The following is a 15,885-nucleotide window of genomic DNA, read 5'->3' as shown; positions in this document are numbered from 1 at the left end:
AAGACCTTTCCCCCGAGCTTGAGGGAGGTGAGAGGCCGGCGGGCCGCAGCGCTCCGCCATGGACTCCGGCACTCCTCTAACTTCATTCATTTTACCCGAGCCACCTCCTGGTCTCCCGAAAGCTGCTGCCTTCAGGCTGATGGAGGAGGGAGCGGGAGAGCCCGAGGTACTGCGGGGCGCAACGTTGCTGCGGCCATTTTATGGTCCCGGGGCCGGGAGAGCCGGCGGCTCCCGCGGCGGGCGAGCGGCAGACGGGGCAGGCCAGCGCCGTTCCCGGAGCACAGCGGCGGCGGCGCGCTCCGAGCCCTCGCCCTCCCGCGCTCTCGGGGGCGCGTGCGGCGGAGTCTCGGCCCGGCCCGCCTGCCCCGACGGGCGCCAACGGGCCCGGCTGCGGCCGCTCGCGGGTGCCGGCGGCGGGCGCGCTGAGGGAGGAGCGGGCGTGCTGCCGCCGCTTCCTCCTGCGCGGGGGCCGGAAGGCAGCGCGGCCCGGCAGCGGGAGAGGGCCGGGCCTCGGCGGTAGTGCCGCCGTTGCGGGTCAGCCACCCAGCCTTCCGCAGTGGGGGCGGGCAGGCCGGGGGAAGGGCCGGGCCCCGCCGCCGCGCTGGGCGATGGAGTGAGGGAGCGCTGCGCGGCAGCGGGAAGATGGCCGGTGGCGGCGGCGGCGGCTGCAGAGACAGCTTGTTTCTGGAAGGTGCGTGCAAGGCTGCGAGGAGGGAAATGTGGCCCGCGAGCCGCGTTTCCCTTCTGGCGACCAGTAAAGGGGCACGGCACAAACTGGGAAATGGGGGAGGCGGGCGTGTGAGTTCATATGGGGTGGGGGGTGGGGGTTATGGGTCCCCTTTGGGTGCGACGACAATGAGAGGTGGCTTCGTGGTGGGGGAAGGGTGGCTGCCGTGGCTAGGTCTGGTGAAAAGAGACCTGCTTTTCAGGGAGGGCTTAGTGAGGGCGATTTGGTTCGTTTTTCTTTTTTCCTTCTTTCTTTCTTTTACTGTTCCGAGACGTCGGGAGTGCGGTGTTTCTTTCCTTTGTCGGGGCAGCGCCGAGAGCAGCCCGGGCTCGGTGCAGCGGCCGGACTCCGCCGCGGCTCGGCGGGCGCTGGGCTGGGGGCGGCGGGCAGGGTTAGCGCTGGGTGAGAGGGAGGCCGGGGCTGCATTGCCCTGCCCTCAGCCCGCTCCCAGGCCCCGGCCTAGCCCGAAATCTTTGCTCCCACCATAAAATAAGTCTTCGCCTGCTCCTAAAAGGCTCCTGTAAAGGTTTGGGACTGAGTTTAATTTTGTGACGGGGGTAATGCTTATAATTGTGATACGAAGGGGAGGATGAGCCTTATTACCTGCATTTGAAAGAAACCTTTTTCATTTGTAAAGCCCTGACTCTTTTTTTTTCTTTTTTTTTCTTTCTTTTTTTTTCTTTTTTTTTTTTTTTTGTTACACGGTTTTGGTGTCTCGAGGGGTTTTTTGTTTATCATTATAAAGCTTTCAATTATACTGTAAAAAGCCTCCTGAAATGGGGATATTTTTAAACTGTTGAGTCTTTACAGTTTCATTGATACATCAAAAAATGACTGCTGTAGTCTTGCAAAATTGCTATAAGCACATGTCCTGATGGCATGGACCAGTAGTCTGGTAAATAATGCCAAATTACCGCAATGATAACAAAGAAAAAATAATGAAATGAAGTATTCCTCATAAGCAGAGTTTTTCAAGTCAGAAATAAGTTTAGCATGGGAGATTTGCAGTACCTGTATTGCACAGAACATAACCTCTTGCAGATTTTCTCTTGCTGCAGGATGTTGGATATTGGCTTTTTATTACAAGATATTCTGGAATAGATGTACTGTGTGAACAAAGTACTGCTTGTTGTTTTGAATAATTAATCTGGAATTTTGATGTTCAGAAACTCTGGGTAATAACAGCTGTCACAGTACCTCCCTTATTCCTTTAAAGGATTTGGTGGTGAAATGCAGACACCCCATTTTTTTCCTGAAGTCTCCACAAACTGTGGTGAGGTTTGTGCAGACAGGTAAAAGTGTCAAGGTGATGACTAGTCACTGTCTTCTATGTGCACCTTGAGTATTTGCTGGCTGGTGGCTAAGAGAATATGCATTTCATATGCAGTATTCACACTTTTTTGCTTGCAAGTACTCGTTCCAACAGCAGGAGCAATACAATACAGGAAGCATCTCCATTTGAAGCTTCAATGTTCCACAGTGGGTGAACTGAGTTATCAGCTGGTTTTGTGTTTCCCCATTGTTTGGGGACATGTTCATTTTAGGACTGATGAGGTGATAGAAACCCTAAGAGTTCAGCCACATGTGAAGAAAATCTAGTGTATATGGTGGTGACAAAAAATTTATGGGGGTGGCCCAAGTCCAAATGGGACAGTCGCAGTTGGGCAGATTTAGTAAGAGCTGGTAAAATCTGTACTGATTTGAAGCAAAGGGAAAAGACTTTCAGATATTATTTGATAAGTACTTATTAGAGATATTTATAGAAAAAGTACAGGCATAGAAAAATCTATAAATACATATATATACATGAGATTTTTGTCAATCTGCAGTCTGGAAAGGTAGCATATTAGATCAACCTAATGATGTTACCTAGAAGCACCATTACCCTAAGGCTAGGCAAGCAAAAGAGTGCCAGATTTGTGGAACAAGTATAGTGGGGACAAAAAGGGGATTGAAGTAAGCAGAGTAGGAAATATGGCAACTTCTATTGCTGGATGATGGTTATTAATACATGAGCCAAGAGCTGTGTCTATAACTTGTCTGAGTGTATGTTTCAGGGAGTCCTTAGAAGGCTGTGTAAGCAACAATGAAAAATGGTTTACTTAATGTTTTCAGAGGTGTTTTCTGAAGGACTGGCAAAGGGGAGGGGCAGGACTCCTCTGTCCATCCCTGCACAATAGCAGAAGTCTGGGCGACATGGATGTCAGCTCTGTCATCGGTTCGGCTTAGTCTAAGGGACACTGTGCTGGTTAAATGCGTGCCTGCGTGTGTGCATATGCATACAGGTAGACAGACATTTCTGGCACTGTCCTGCTTATGTTGACTATCAGTCAGACTCAAGATAAATTCACAGTTCAGTGAAATAAATTACTTTTCAGTATCACAGTTGTTCGGAATTTTGGTTTTGATTCCATGTGTCCGGCGAGATACTGCTTTTCTTTCATTTAGTATAACAGATGTTACTATGAAGAAATACGTCTGTCATTCTAGTGTAAAAGTGCTTCCTCTTAACATTTTTATTATTCTATTCTCCAGTAAAAACAAAATGGTCTTTCTGGAAGGGTGTTCCTTGAATGATTGATTTGTTGCCTTTCTGGTAATACCATTCTTGAACATAGTGATTCATAGTGATTCATGTTTTTTGTCCAGTTCTTTGTATCTAATGTGCATAATTTTTTATGCTGTATTATATAGACTGTTTAATGGAAATGTGAAAAAGATCCCTAGGACTATAATGGACTCTTTTTAAAGCTGCATTTTTTACCATTCTGAAGCAGTAATAATAGTTGATCACATATACGTGGATATACAGGGCCTACATGATTACTTCTCTTGAAGTCCCAGGACTGTTAGAAGTGTGGAAAGTACTCTATTTTTGTTATTTAATCTACATGCAAGTGAAATTAGTAAAACTGTTCTGAATTTGCTTTTTGAAAGTGATGTTTCAAGTTATGGGCTGAACATGCAGAAATTGCACTAACAAAGTATTTCTCTTACATGGGAATTCTTTCCTGATGTGGAGGAGGAGAAGTTTAGTGAACTGTCTGCAACAGTTCTTGTGGTTTTTAATTGATAGTCACGTCTAAAATATAAAGAATGGTAGGCAAACTCATTTGGACTTAAGGTAGGAGGCATGTTAAATATATGGGAATGGAGAGTACTGTTGATCATAACCTTGGAGAAAAATTGCAGGAACTCTTGTTTTCTGACTCCTTCACTATTACTGAATTGCAAGGAAATTGTAATTTCTCTTTTCCAACATGAAATTTAAAGTTTACCTATGTTTATGCAGTAGATAATAGGTAAACTTCAAAATATTTTCCAGAAGAAGGGAGAAACGTAGTATTCTTTCTTATCATTTATTTCAGTCTCCTGGCGATTACAGTAGTGATGCCGAGAACCAGTATTGAATATTCTTTTTGAGGATCTCCTTTCTAAGGAATGTTGCCAGTCCCTAGCATTAGAGCTGTTGAGATATTTCAGTGCAGTCGTGGCAGGAATTTGCTCAATTTTCATTCCTATTTCTTGGCTACAGGTTTCGTAATAACAGTAAACAAAACTATGTGGTCTACCTGTTAGCAGCAGTAGTATAAACTTCACAGTTGTCTGCCAGAAGACTCCAGAAGACTGCTTTATTCTTCTTTCAGTTCACATATAAAGATTTGTCTTCACCAAAGCAAGAGTTGTAGACTTATGTCTTTTCTTAAGAGTAGCTGAGATTCTGGGGTGGTACAGAAACATGCAGCTTTTGTGTATTAGTGTAGAGTTACAGACTTACTTACCTTTTGAAGTGGTGGTAAGCCCCTCCTCTCTTTTTTTGTTTCTGTTTTTAATCGTACTGTGAAATCTCTGGCTGGAATAATACAAATTAGGAGGGTAGAGTGGAATTTATATTCAGGTAGAACACTTGAACCATTTCTACCTGCAAGACTCTTCTCTTTATTTTTATCTTAACAGTGAAAATTAATTATTAATTGTTGCAATTGTCTCTAATAAGTCTGTGGTGCTTTGTTTGTGATCTAATGGAGATTGTGATTAGCTTGAAAATGTGGGGAAGAGTTGTTTCAGGTATCATTGATCTTCTGTGTCTATATGGACTCCTGCTTTATCCTGTTGAATTCTTCTCTAGTTTGCATCTGTCCCATCAATGTCCAGACAGCTTGTTCCTTTTTTTCTTGAGACTGTTTTTTTTAAATGACAAAGGGTGAAGTTTGTGACTTCCATAGCTTGTCTATATATCCCAGTCCTTTGACACATTCAGATTTTTTTTCCAGCACTGCACATGCATCTTCTTAGACTTGAAGAATGTTCAACTGTCCTGTCCAGTGGTTTTCAAAATAGGAAACCTTCTGACTTGAGTAACAGGTTGTTTTCTATTAATGAAACTCACTTTTTGAGAACTGTTCCTCAACAAAGTAAAATTGAAAACATTTCTTACTGTCTTTATTTTTTAATACATACCAGACTAATTTGGGTGATAGGTGGCATAAAATATTAGGAAAGGTGGGGTTCTTCTTAAAGTATGCAGAAAGATTCTAAAAATAAACCTAATTTATCTGTTACTGCTCTATAACATATGTTGCAATATGCTTGGGAGCACCTTCTAAGGTAAAAGCCTGTGTCCCAGTCCTCTTCCACATCATCACCTCCTTAATTTTGAGACAGGATTCTAGGAGCCCAGGCTTGTCCTGAGCTTTCTGAAGTAAAGTATCTGTGCACAGTTTTCCGATTTTCATTGTGGAGGCATTAGTATTTGGTAGTTTTTCCTAAGTAACTCCTGCTCTATAAGTTTTCTCAAAGTGGGACATAGAAACTTCTGGTGTAACTGTCTTGTTTGGGGTGCCTGATCCACTATTTTCTGGCTCTTGGATTTGGTAGTAAAGCACTACTCTTTCCTCAGAAAAAAGTTAGAGCCTGTTTAGTCTTTCCCTTGTTTTATGTACAAGGATAAAACAAAATAGATTATTTATTTTAATGGTTTCAACAGCAACTTTGGCTTTTATTACTGTTGTTTCTGGAAGACTGCACATGGGTTTTGGTGCAGTATCAGACTTCACCTAGTCTATAGTTTTATCTTTGTCTCATAATTGAGGAATACCAAGGTGTTTTGTGTTGTAACAGATCCTATAATATGAGAATAGCCACTGAACTTGCCACTTTTAAATATTGCTTTGTAAGAATATGAAGGTTTTTTGAGTCATCTCATAATTTTGCCTCCTTCCTTCCCAGTAACAGGATCACCTATTTCCAACCCCTGGCCATAGGAAGAGACACCTTCCACTAGACCAAATTGCTCGAGGCCCCGTCTAACCTGGCCCTGAACGCTTCAGAGTTGGTGCATTCACAACCCCCCTCGGCAACCTCTGCAAGTGCCTTACCACCCTCCAGTGTCCTTGGCTAGTGCTTTCTTACAAGTAACAAACATAGTAGCATCACTTTCATTTTCCCAAAACTTAAACTCCTCTATTTACAGAGGTGTAAGGTAATTTTTTTTACCAATTTACCTTACAGGTAAAATACAGAAGTTCTGTGAAATTTGCTCACTCTATTAAGCAGGGAAGTCAAAATTAGCGTTGCCTGAGCATGGTTCAGTTTGCTGCTCACTGGTGTTTGTTCCTTCCATGGCTGAGCCGTCAGGGGTCGGGGCAGCGAGAGGACTTGGGGCACAGGACAGCAAATACCTTCACCTGTGTGTGTTGCAAAGAAAAGAATGGAAGAGTGTGCAGGATAGCTTAAGATGCTGCAGGAGGCTGAGAAACCAAACAGAAATGGAGCTGTTGTGGTGGAGGATATTGTAGAGAAACCAGGAACAAATCTGGGTTTGGGGAAAAAGGACAAATGTAATTCTCTTATCTTGGCTGTTCTAAAAGGCAGTTACATTGGGAATGAGGGGAGCACATGTGTTAAATTCCTTTCTTTTGGCCAATGTTTTGGCACTTACTTTGTTTCAGTTTTATAAGGTAGTGATAGTTTTACATAGATTGCAATTTGTCTAATGCTCTGTACTTACTTTCTATGAAGAAAATTAAGGCATTAGTAGAATATTATTATCTTTCTTATTATATAGAATTAAATTTGTTGGCAGCTTTATCTTACACATTTAATTTTTAAAAGGATGTATTCCTAACTTCTGTTTCTGTGTTTAGCAGCCTAGGATGCTTAATGCCTAATATTTTCAGGTTAAGATGACCTTTTCAGGTTAAGATGACCTTAAGTCAGAATTGGTGTTTGAATGTCAGGTTAGTGGGTGTGACTCCAGTTTGGAAGCAGAGCTGCATGTACTCTCCACCACCCTGGAAACTTAACCACTTTCTTGCCAGAGAGGTTGAACTTGCTCTGTTCTGTCTTGCCAGGTTGGCACTTTGCCAAACTTCTGTTGAATTTGCTCATTGAAGGGTAACTGGTAGATGCGGGACAATGGCTTGGATGGGGGAGAGCGTACAGCCTCTCTTCTCATGTGAGAAGAATAGATGTTTCCTGTTCCATCTCTGCCTGGTGATCTGTTATGTCAGGCTAAGGTGTATTACATAGCTTAAACTTTGTAATAGGTATTTTAGTGTAAGAGCAGCTTTATTCTGCCCAAGGAAACACAACTATTTTAAACAGCAGGTTATCTTCTGTGAAGAACAAGTTTATGGTGAAGGTTGGAGACTGGAGGGAATGAATTAACAGGCTGTGGTTATTTCTTCCCAGGTTGGTCAGCAGGCCTTTAAAAAGTTTTTGTTAACAGACAAGGGATGTAAGTGCTGCATGAGGCAAGGAAACATTTCTGCACGTGTGTCCCAGTAATTCCTATGAAAGAAGAATTTGGAGTGAAAGACTTTGGGGTATCTTTCTTTGAGTTAATCTTGAGTGATTATAGATAAAGAGCAATGATGATTCAAAACTGTGTTAAGCCCTCCTGGCTTTTTGTTTGTTTGTTTTCAGACCATATGAGCTGGAGCAAAGTCTCCCTGCTCATATCTCTGAGATTTTGTTTGTATGTTTATTTTTATTAGAAGACTTGCCACAACAATGTTTTAGGAATGAAAAATACCAATAATACTCTTTGGTGTGGTTAAACATATTACTCTATGACATGATTAATAATATGTAATCTTAGAAATTTATGTCTGTAAGAAACAGCTGCAAAATATTTATTTTATGAGTATGTTTTTATTCAATGTCATACAATTGTTTCATTTGTACTAAAATTCATTCTACTGATGTATTTTTATTAATGTCATAGGATATAATGTTGTATTTGTTTGACATGTACAATTTTTATGGCTCATTTAGCAAAATATGAGTATCCTGCTGATGACAGAATTTAATACGACAGTCTAACAGAAAGATTATTCAAGAGCCCATTAGATGAGAATTTGAACTATGCTGTAGATGTTAGGTTTCAGATTTACAATTGCCTGTGTAATTTCTGAGGCTCGCTTGTAGAAATGTTTACTAGAGTGTGTTGTAATTTTATTTCTACCAAGGCTTACTGCTTAAGAAACAATTTAAGGATCCTTTACAATTGGGAGTAAACTTTCAAAAGTGAACTTTGGGACTGTGCTGGCCCACGTCATTGTGATTGCATATACCTGGCCCTGGGACAGTAAAACTTCAATGGGGATTTTATAGCTCTGCCATAAGGCAGGTATGTTGTAGCTGAATCTTGATAAATACCACAAATAGCTACCTGTCATTGATAAAGTAAAAAGTTCTTTGTCATGTAGCAAAGCCTATGTTAGATGAAAAAGGCACTGCTCATTAGGGGTAAGAAGGGCTCTGTAGAAACAACTTAGAGATCAAGGTAAGCAGGAGTTTCCTTGGATAGAAGTGGCTGAAACTCTGGCTGCAGGATGGTCGCTTAACAAGTTCTGTGTTTTGGTTTAGCTGTCTTTGGAGTGCTGTTTCTTGAAAAGTAGTTTTATAACTAGGTTCAATTAGTGAGCTGGCATGTGTTATTTTATTAAAAATGGTTTGATAGCCCATCTTCATTTCTGTTGCTTTTATGAATGGTTACTGAGAAAGCATTTGCTTTTCATGGGATGTTAAAGTGATTTTTTTAGCTTTTTAAAAAATAAAGCCTGCTTAGTGGATCTTAGTATACTGTGACATAGTTATCAGTTTTCAGTGCTCCTTAAACTTATTGCTGTTAGGTCTGGAGAAGTTTTGTACTTCCATTACAAAGATTTCCGTGATCTTAATGCAGTACTCCAGTTGCATTATGTCACACCTTGCTGCATTGATGATTGCCAATTGCAAAGGGAGTTAAAGTAAATAGTGTATCTAGTCTGATCAGAAAGCTGTTGCCTATATTTGTGTTGCATTTCTCTGATTTTTTTTTTTTCAAGAGACATAATGTACATAGATCTAAACTGTATGTGGATTTGCAGAGTCATAGAAGACCCTGTGCGTGGGGGCCACGCAAGGAATTGTGCCTGCAGTTGACAGCACAGGCAGGCCCACAGCCGGGTGCTTCTCAGAGGGACAGAGCTGCTGCCCCTCCCGGAGACAGCGAGCTCCAGCTGTGCTGCACTCAACACTGGCACTTCACTGGCTTATGGCAGCTTGCCTGGAGGAACTGAATTGACAGAAAACTAATCTTTGGGGTGGGGAGAAGTGTTGGTGGAGCTAGTCTATTCCTTTTCTACCATATTAGAAATCTACCTCAGCTGATTGCTGCCTTGTATGGGTATGAAAGCTTGCCAGTGTCTCTAAGAATTGGAGAAAACTCCAGGTATTTAGCCTTTGCAGAAGGGCAAATGCAAGTTTTTTTCTTGCCACATAGTTTAACTAACTCTTTCATCATCCTTTCCCTACTCGATTATTTTCTGAAATGCCCTTTTTTCATGTGACCAAATTTTTGAGGTTGAGATTGTAGAGCATTTTCTTTGTATGCTTTCTTTGCTATTTCATGTGAATTTTGAACAATTGACAGCCTCAAAGAGGTGTCTTGCTCTTTTTTTCTACTTCAATTACATTTAGAGTTCCTTCTTATGGAATAAACATTTCTTGTGGAAGTGTTCAAGGCCAGGCTGGATGGGGCTCTGAGTGAACTGGTCTAGTTGAATGTCTCCCCCCTGCTCATGGCAGCAGGGCTGGCAATAGATGATTTTTAAGGTCCCTTCCAACCAATACCATTCTGTGATTCTTCTGTCCTGTGTGTGCAAGTTAAGTTCTTGCAGAGATTGTGGAACCTTTCTGGGCTTTTGATTTCTGTATGTTTTTATAAAGGGGAGGGCATCTATCTGACATCATCTATGAAACTTTACAGGATAAAACCAGAAGAATTAAATACTACAAATTCTTTTTTTCTTCCTTCTCTTGGTATGTAAGATACAGTGCTTTATTTCAACCTGATGTTCCAATTTCTGCAGCAAACATGGAAACCTTCTCAAAGCGTCAGTTGCCTAATTTCCAGGTAGTTTGGCTAGGTTATTAATCTTACTCTGTATGTAACTGCCTTTCAGCACTTTCTAAAAATAGATTGCCATTTGTTTAGTGCTGCTTTATTCTCAGTTGCACAAGCTTAGGTTTTATGTGAAGATGGATCCCATGGTGCATAACAAAATGTGCAAATCACATGCATAATATACTGTAAGGTTTCATGCTGTGTTTTGCTCATCTTCTAAACTATTCCAGTGTTCAGAATTTGTGATCATCTGTGATTAATGTAATATACTGATTTGCCACAGAAAGTGTATTCTGGAATTCTTGTTCAACTGTCATCTTCCTCAAAATGGCTTGCTAGCTTTATATATTTTTTTCATATTTTGAGAGTGAATTGGCAGTTCAGAAATTGTTCTTAGGCGAACCTCACCTTTTATCCTCTATTTTTATCTATAAAATAGGAATATACCTCTCATTGACTTAACTTTCCTTAAAAACAACAAAACTTTCTTCCTAATTTCTGAATTTTTGGTGTATCTCCAAGTCTAGCAATAGAGGTTTTAGGTAAGTAAAGAATTCATAATGCTAGAGATGTAAAAAAATAGTTTATTGTTTGTTTCTCCTTTCTTCCCTGTTTATTGTTGGCTCCTGCTTTTGATGTTACTCAAATTATTTTACTTGTGTGGGAAGTTTGAGTGGGAATCAGACTTACTCAGAGAGGGAAAAGAAGTGACTGTCATACTCCTTTTGGGAGGTTTTTGTGATGGGGTGCAATTGATTCAAGGGATGCTTTGTGCCTGTGAATAGTCACTGGTTTTACTTGAGGTTGGCTGGATTCAGGTGGGTTGGAACATCGTGTTCAAGCCAGACCCAGCTAGAGCAGGTTGCTCAGGGATTTGTCTGGTCTCTATTGCCTCTCAGGTCAGTGTGGCCCACTCTTGAGCACACACGTGGTAAAGAATAAGTTCTGTCTTTTGCAGACTAGCCTGTAGTTCACCAGGTCATCCAAGTTGCCCTTCTTGAAGTTTTTCCAGTCTTTGGGTACAGCTGACTGAAGTGCTCCTTAATCACATCTTCCTTGACAATGGGTGATACTGCATTCCCACAGATTCTGCTGATAGAGGTGAGGAACTGTGAAGTCAGACGACAGAATTTAGCAGTGAAATCTGGGATAACAAAAAAATGGATCATATTCTTAATTTTTTTTCATGTCTTTTGTAATTAGGTTGTTTCTGTCTCACTGAGCACAAAATGCCCACAAATTTCTGTAGCATTCCTTTTGTTGCTGGTGTAGACAAGGAAGGCCTCTTGAAGTCGTTCTGCATTGTTTTCTGATGTCGTCATAAGGGCACCATTCTTGGGTGGGGTAGATACCTCTACACCTTTGTTGAGAGAATCAGTAGAAAAGGTGAAGAAGCATTAGTTGTCCATTGTGTGGTTATCACTGCTGTCTACCCTGATAAACTTACAAAGGCATCACAAAGAAAATGTTTAACATATTTCAAAGCTCTATCCTTTCATCCTCCTCTGTTACTCCTTGTTAATACTTAAAAAATATTAAACAGTTCAGCAAATTATCAGACTTATGCAGTTCTGTGTCCTTCAGTCCTGTCCTCAGTGCAGTAACCTGCAAAGTAAGCAGCCCAATGTGCTTACAAGCCCTGAAAAAAACCCAGTCATTTACCAGAATATGCAGATGATTTCCATCTTTAAAATACAGAACTTTCAAAAATGCTTTTGCTTTTCAGGGTCATGAACACTTTTGTCCAGGAATGAATGCTCTGTGTTTATAATTTGTTTTCTGTGGACATCAAGTTCTTGGAAGGGTGTGGGTGTTTTTGTTAGCCAGCTAAGAGATTGAATTCCCTTCACGTGCCAAGGAATGTCTGTGCTTGATATCCATTACACTGGTATCATAGAACTTCATTATTAAACTCCCTGCTTCATGTAATAGCTCAGCTACTGTGAGGTTATGATTACTGTCTGTTACTGGAGGTGCTTTTGACTGGTTTGGGTTTTTTTTTTTTGCCTCTGCAGCTAATTTAGGGAGTGGAAAGTTAAAGCATCTCTTACACACTAGATATTTAAATCTCTACCTATAAATGTAGATTAGGCTACAATTCCATGGAAATTTCCTTGGTATCCATAGTACTTATGATAGTTTCAGTTCCTGGATGGACCTCACCTCTGCTGTGCTGTCACAGCTGCCCTGTGTTAGTGTGGTTGAACAGGAGGAGGGACCTGATATGGTTGAAAAATAGCTTTTCCCCTCCCCTGCTGCTCAAGGGGTTCTTGCCTGAATTAGTTTCCTTCCCCAGCTTTTCTGTCAGTGCTGACATATGCAGGGTGCAGGACAGGAGCGAGAGAATTGGCAACTCTTAGGAAGAGTGAGGGCCCTGTAAAATTCTTCATATAGTGCTGCTGAATTCAGACTGTAAAATGCAACCTCACTGTGGTTACACAGTTGATATAGTAGAGCTGATGGTATCAAAGCTGGAAGATAAAAAGCTGTTTTGCATAGAAGCCTGTCTGGAAGAATAATGAAGCAATGGAGAAAGTAAACCAAAAAATATTTCTGTGTTAGAGTTTTATGAGTACTTGTATCCTCTTAACAATATATCTGATGACTCTAAATGAGCAACAGATTAGAAAGCTTAGAAGCATTCTTTTTCATTTATTTAAATATGAGTCTGGATGAAGGCAATGATTCTGAGTACATTTAAATTAATTTACATTTTCTGTGCGAGCACTGCAGTATCTGATAAGTTGGTTGCAGTTGTGATGGTGTAAGCATTTGTAAGATGAGGCTTGCAGTGTTTCTTTACCAGCAACTGGGGGAAAATAATGTAAACTTCAGGTCTTTCTGAAAAAGCATCGGTCCTGAACCTAACCTTTGTTTGATCTAGATTGTGTGTTTAGAATGGTTCTTGTACACACAGAAATAGATGAGATTTCAGCAGATGAAAGACTTACAAAAGTTTCTATGTGTGCAATAGAGACCTTGAAGTCTCTGCTATTTTGTTCTGGGGGGTGGAAGGGAGTTGTTCTGGCAAATCAACTTTTCTCGGAAAGTAACATTTTCATATATATCACTCATCTTTGTGTGGACAGTAAATGCATCTTACTCCTTTGGTGAGTTGATCTGAGAGAATCATACAACTGTTAGGTGTGAAAGTGATCTTAAAGAGCATCTAGTTCCAATGCCCTTTCTGTGGACAGGGATACCATTCACTAGATCAGGTTGCTCAGGGCCCCATCCAGCCTGGCCTTGAACACTTCCAGGGGTGGGCATCCACAGCCTCTCTGGGCAACCTGTTCCAGTGCCTCACCACCCTCCCAGCAAAGTATTTCTTTGTAGTACATTTAATGTAAACCTGCCCTCTTTCAGTTTAAAACCACTGCCCCTTGTCCCATCACTGTCTGTCCATGTAAAAATCCCTCTCTCTTCTTTTTATAAGACACTTAAGGTACTGCAAGACTGCAGTAAGGTCTCTTTGAAGTCTTCTCCATGCTGAACAATCACAGCGCTCTCAGCCTGTCTTTGTAGGAGAGGTGCTCTCACCCTCTGATCCTCTTTGTGTCCTCTTCTGGACCCACTCTCAACAGATCCATGTCTTTCTTGCATTGAGGACCTCAGAGCAGGATGCACTACTCCAGGTGGGGTCTCACGAGGGCAGAGTCATCTCCCTCAACTTGCTGGCCACTCAGCTTTCTATGCAGCCCAGGATACAATTGGCCTTCTGGGCTCTCAGTGAGCACTGTTGGCTCATATCCAGCTTTTCATCCATGAGAACACCCAAGTGCTCTCCAAAGGGCTTCTCTCAGTGATTTCTTCTCCCAGTCTGTACTCATGTCTGGGATTTCCCCAACTCAGGTGCAGTACCTTGCTCTTGGGCTTGTTGAATTTCAAGGGAAAGCCTACTTCTCAAGTTTGTCCAGGTCCCCCCTGGATGGCATCAGGTCCTTCCACTGTGTCAGCTGCACCACTCAGCTTGGTGTCATCTACCAGCTTGCTGAGGCTGCTCTTGATCTCACCATGTCATTGATGAAGACATGGAAGAGCACCAGTCCCAAGAGTCAGGAGAGATCTGAAGGATGCCACTTGTCACCAGCTGCCACCTGGACATTGGCTGTAGTTCGCTGGCTCCATCCAGCCAGCCAGTTCCTTACCCACTAAATAGTCCATCCATGTCTTTTCAGTTTGGAGATAAGGACATAATGTGGAACCATATTAAAGGCCTTAGAGAAGTGTAGGTAGACAGTCTCTCCTTGTTGACCATTGTTGTCATTCATTCCATCATAGAAGGCCACCAGACTGGTCAGGCATGATTTGCTTTTAGTTAAGCTATGGGCACTGCCTTGGTCACTTTCTTGTCTTGTACGTGCCTTCGCCTGTCTTCTAGGAGAATCTCCTCCATGGTTTTCCCAGGCACAGAGGTGAGGTCCTCTGATCTCCTGCAGCTCCCCACTGCTACCAAAATCTTGCTACACAAATCCAGCATCACATACAAAACAAAGAAATAAGGATGTTTTTCTAGTGTGTTGTAGTGTAGATTGGTATGGAATGATTTGCCTTAGAGGCACAAGGTACAAGACATGAGAAAAACACATCTTCCAAGGTGATGTCTTTTGCTGGACACTAACACTTTACTAAATACTGTGTATGTCATTTTTCATTTTGCGCTTTAGGCAGAATTTTAACTGATTATTTTTTTTGCAACTGCAAAATTTTGCTCTTACTTGATGGATATTCACTATGAAGATTTTCCTTCCATTTAGGAATTGCTTGAACTGTTGAATGACAGTAACTCCTGCTGAAGGAGTTTACAAAACAGTGTCCACACACAGTAATTTAAAGGTGTTGATCTGCTTGCTGACATTTTCCTACAGGCATATTTTGCTTTCTAATCCAAAATTTGATAATTGTGTTTTACACAAGAAGACTGTATGGCTTCAGGGTGTGGTTAGTAATGTCATAAATGTCCTAATGAAACACACTATTTTTTCAGGATTTTTTAAAATTGACTTGTTAGAAATTACATGTAACCGTTGTTTAAAAAAGCTGTGAAATGTGTCAGCTACACCTGTGTAACTTCTCTAGTTAAATTCCATGTACTTTCTTGGGCTCAGAACTGATACCTCCCTTAGTGTAACAGCACCAAAGGGAGTTAGTATTGTGAGGAAAAATGAGAGTGAAATCTCCCTCCAGCATGCTGCCTGTCTTATGCAGAGGTACAGGGATTACCTTCTCTTGACATAATATCTTAGGGTTAGCGCTGCTTTTTTGAATATTTTCACCTCTGCGTATGACTGTGCCTTGTTGATTAAAAAGACCTTGAATAGTGCACATAGTGAAAATTGCATCATTGGGGTTCCAAATTTAAGTCTTCGTACAAAATAGTCAGCAGCTTAACCTTAGTAACAGATTACTTGTTATCCCCTTAAAAACATTAAAAATCCTGTATGGAATCAGATACCAAGTGGCTGTTCAGATCAAGTAACTCAGGTGAACACTCTGGCTAACATGATGGTATACTTCTAGATTTACATTTTTGTTAGGACCAAGAGTGCTAGAGAGAGTGAAAATTGATCCAGAGTTGAATGAGCAGAACTGGGATACTGAGACATTTTCCATGGATAGCTGCACTGATCAGTAGCAGTGAATTGAACTGTCCAATACAAAAATGCTTAATTAAAAGAAGAATTACAGAAAATACTAAGAAACCTTTTGAAAAAGAAAGAAAATATGTAGCTGGAGTTGTAAAATATTTGCAGCCAGCTTGGGA

The 15,885-nt window shown here is 41.3% G+C and overlaps 1 protein-coding gene across 3 annotated transcripts in view; it reads left to right on the top strand.

The window, feature by feature from the left end:
• Positions 1-316: 316 nt before the first annotated feature.
• Positions 317-15,885, top strand: part of SENP6 (SUMO specific peptidase 6) — a 72,079-nt gene continuing 56,510 nt past the window's right edge. Inside the window, exon 1 of one of the 3 annotated variants that reach the window (XM_071444538.1) lies at positions 317-691. In XM_071444538.1, coding sequence (XP_071300639.1) covers positions 643-691 — 49 coding nt within the window. In that variant the 5' untranslated portion in view covers positions 317-642. The remainder of the gene's footprint in view (positions 692-15,885) is intronic. The other 2 variants (XM_071444528.1, XM_071444548.1) reach the window with 2 other exon arrangements.

The sequence above is a fragment of the Agelaius tricolor genome, unplaced genomic scaffold (assembly GCF_023055355.1).
Source record: "Agelaius tricolor isolate 1412-34295 unplaced genomic scaffold, bAgeTri1.0.p SCAF_1, whole genome shotgun sequence".
Taxonomy (NCBI): domain Eukaryota; kingdom Metazoa; phylum Chordata; class Aves; order Passeriformes; family Icteridae; genus Agelaius; species Agelaius tricolor.
The sequence above is the reverse complement of the archived record's forward strand: the minus strand, read 5'-3'. Positions and strand labels throughout refer to the sequence as shown.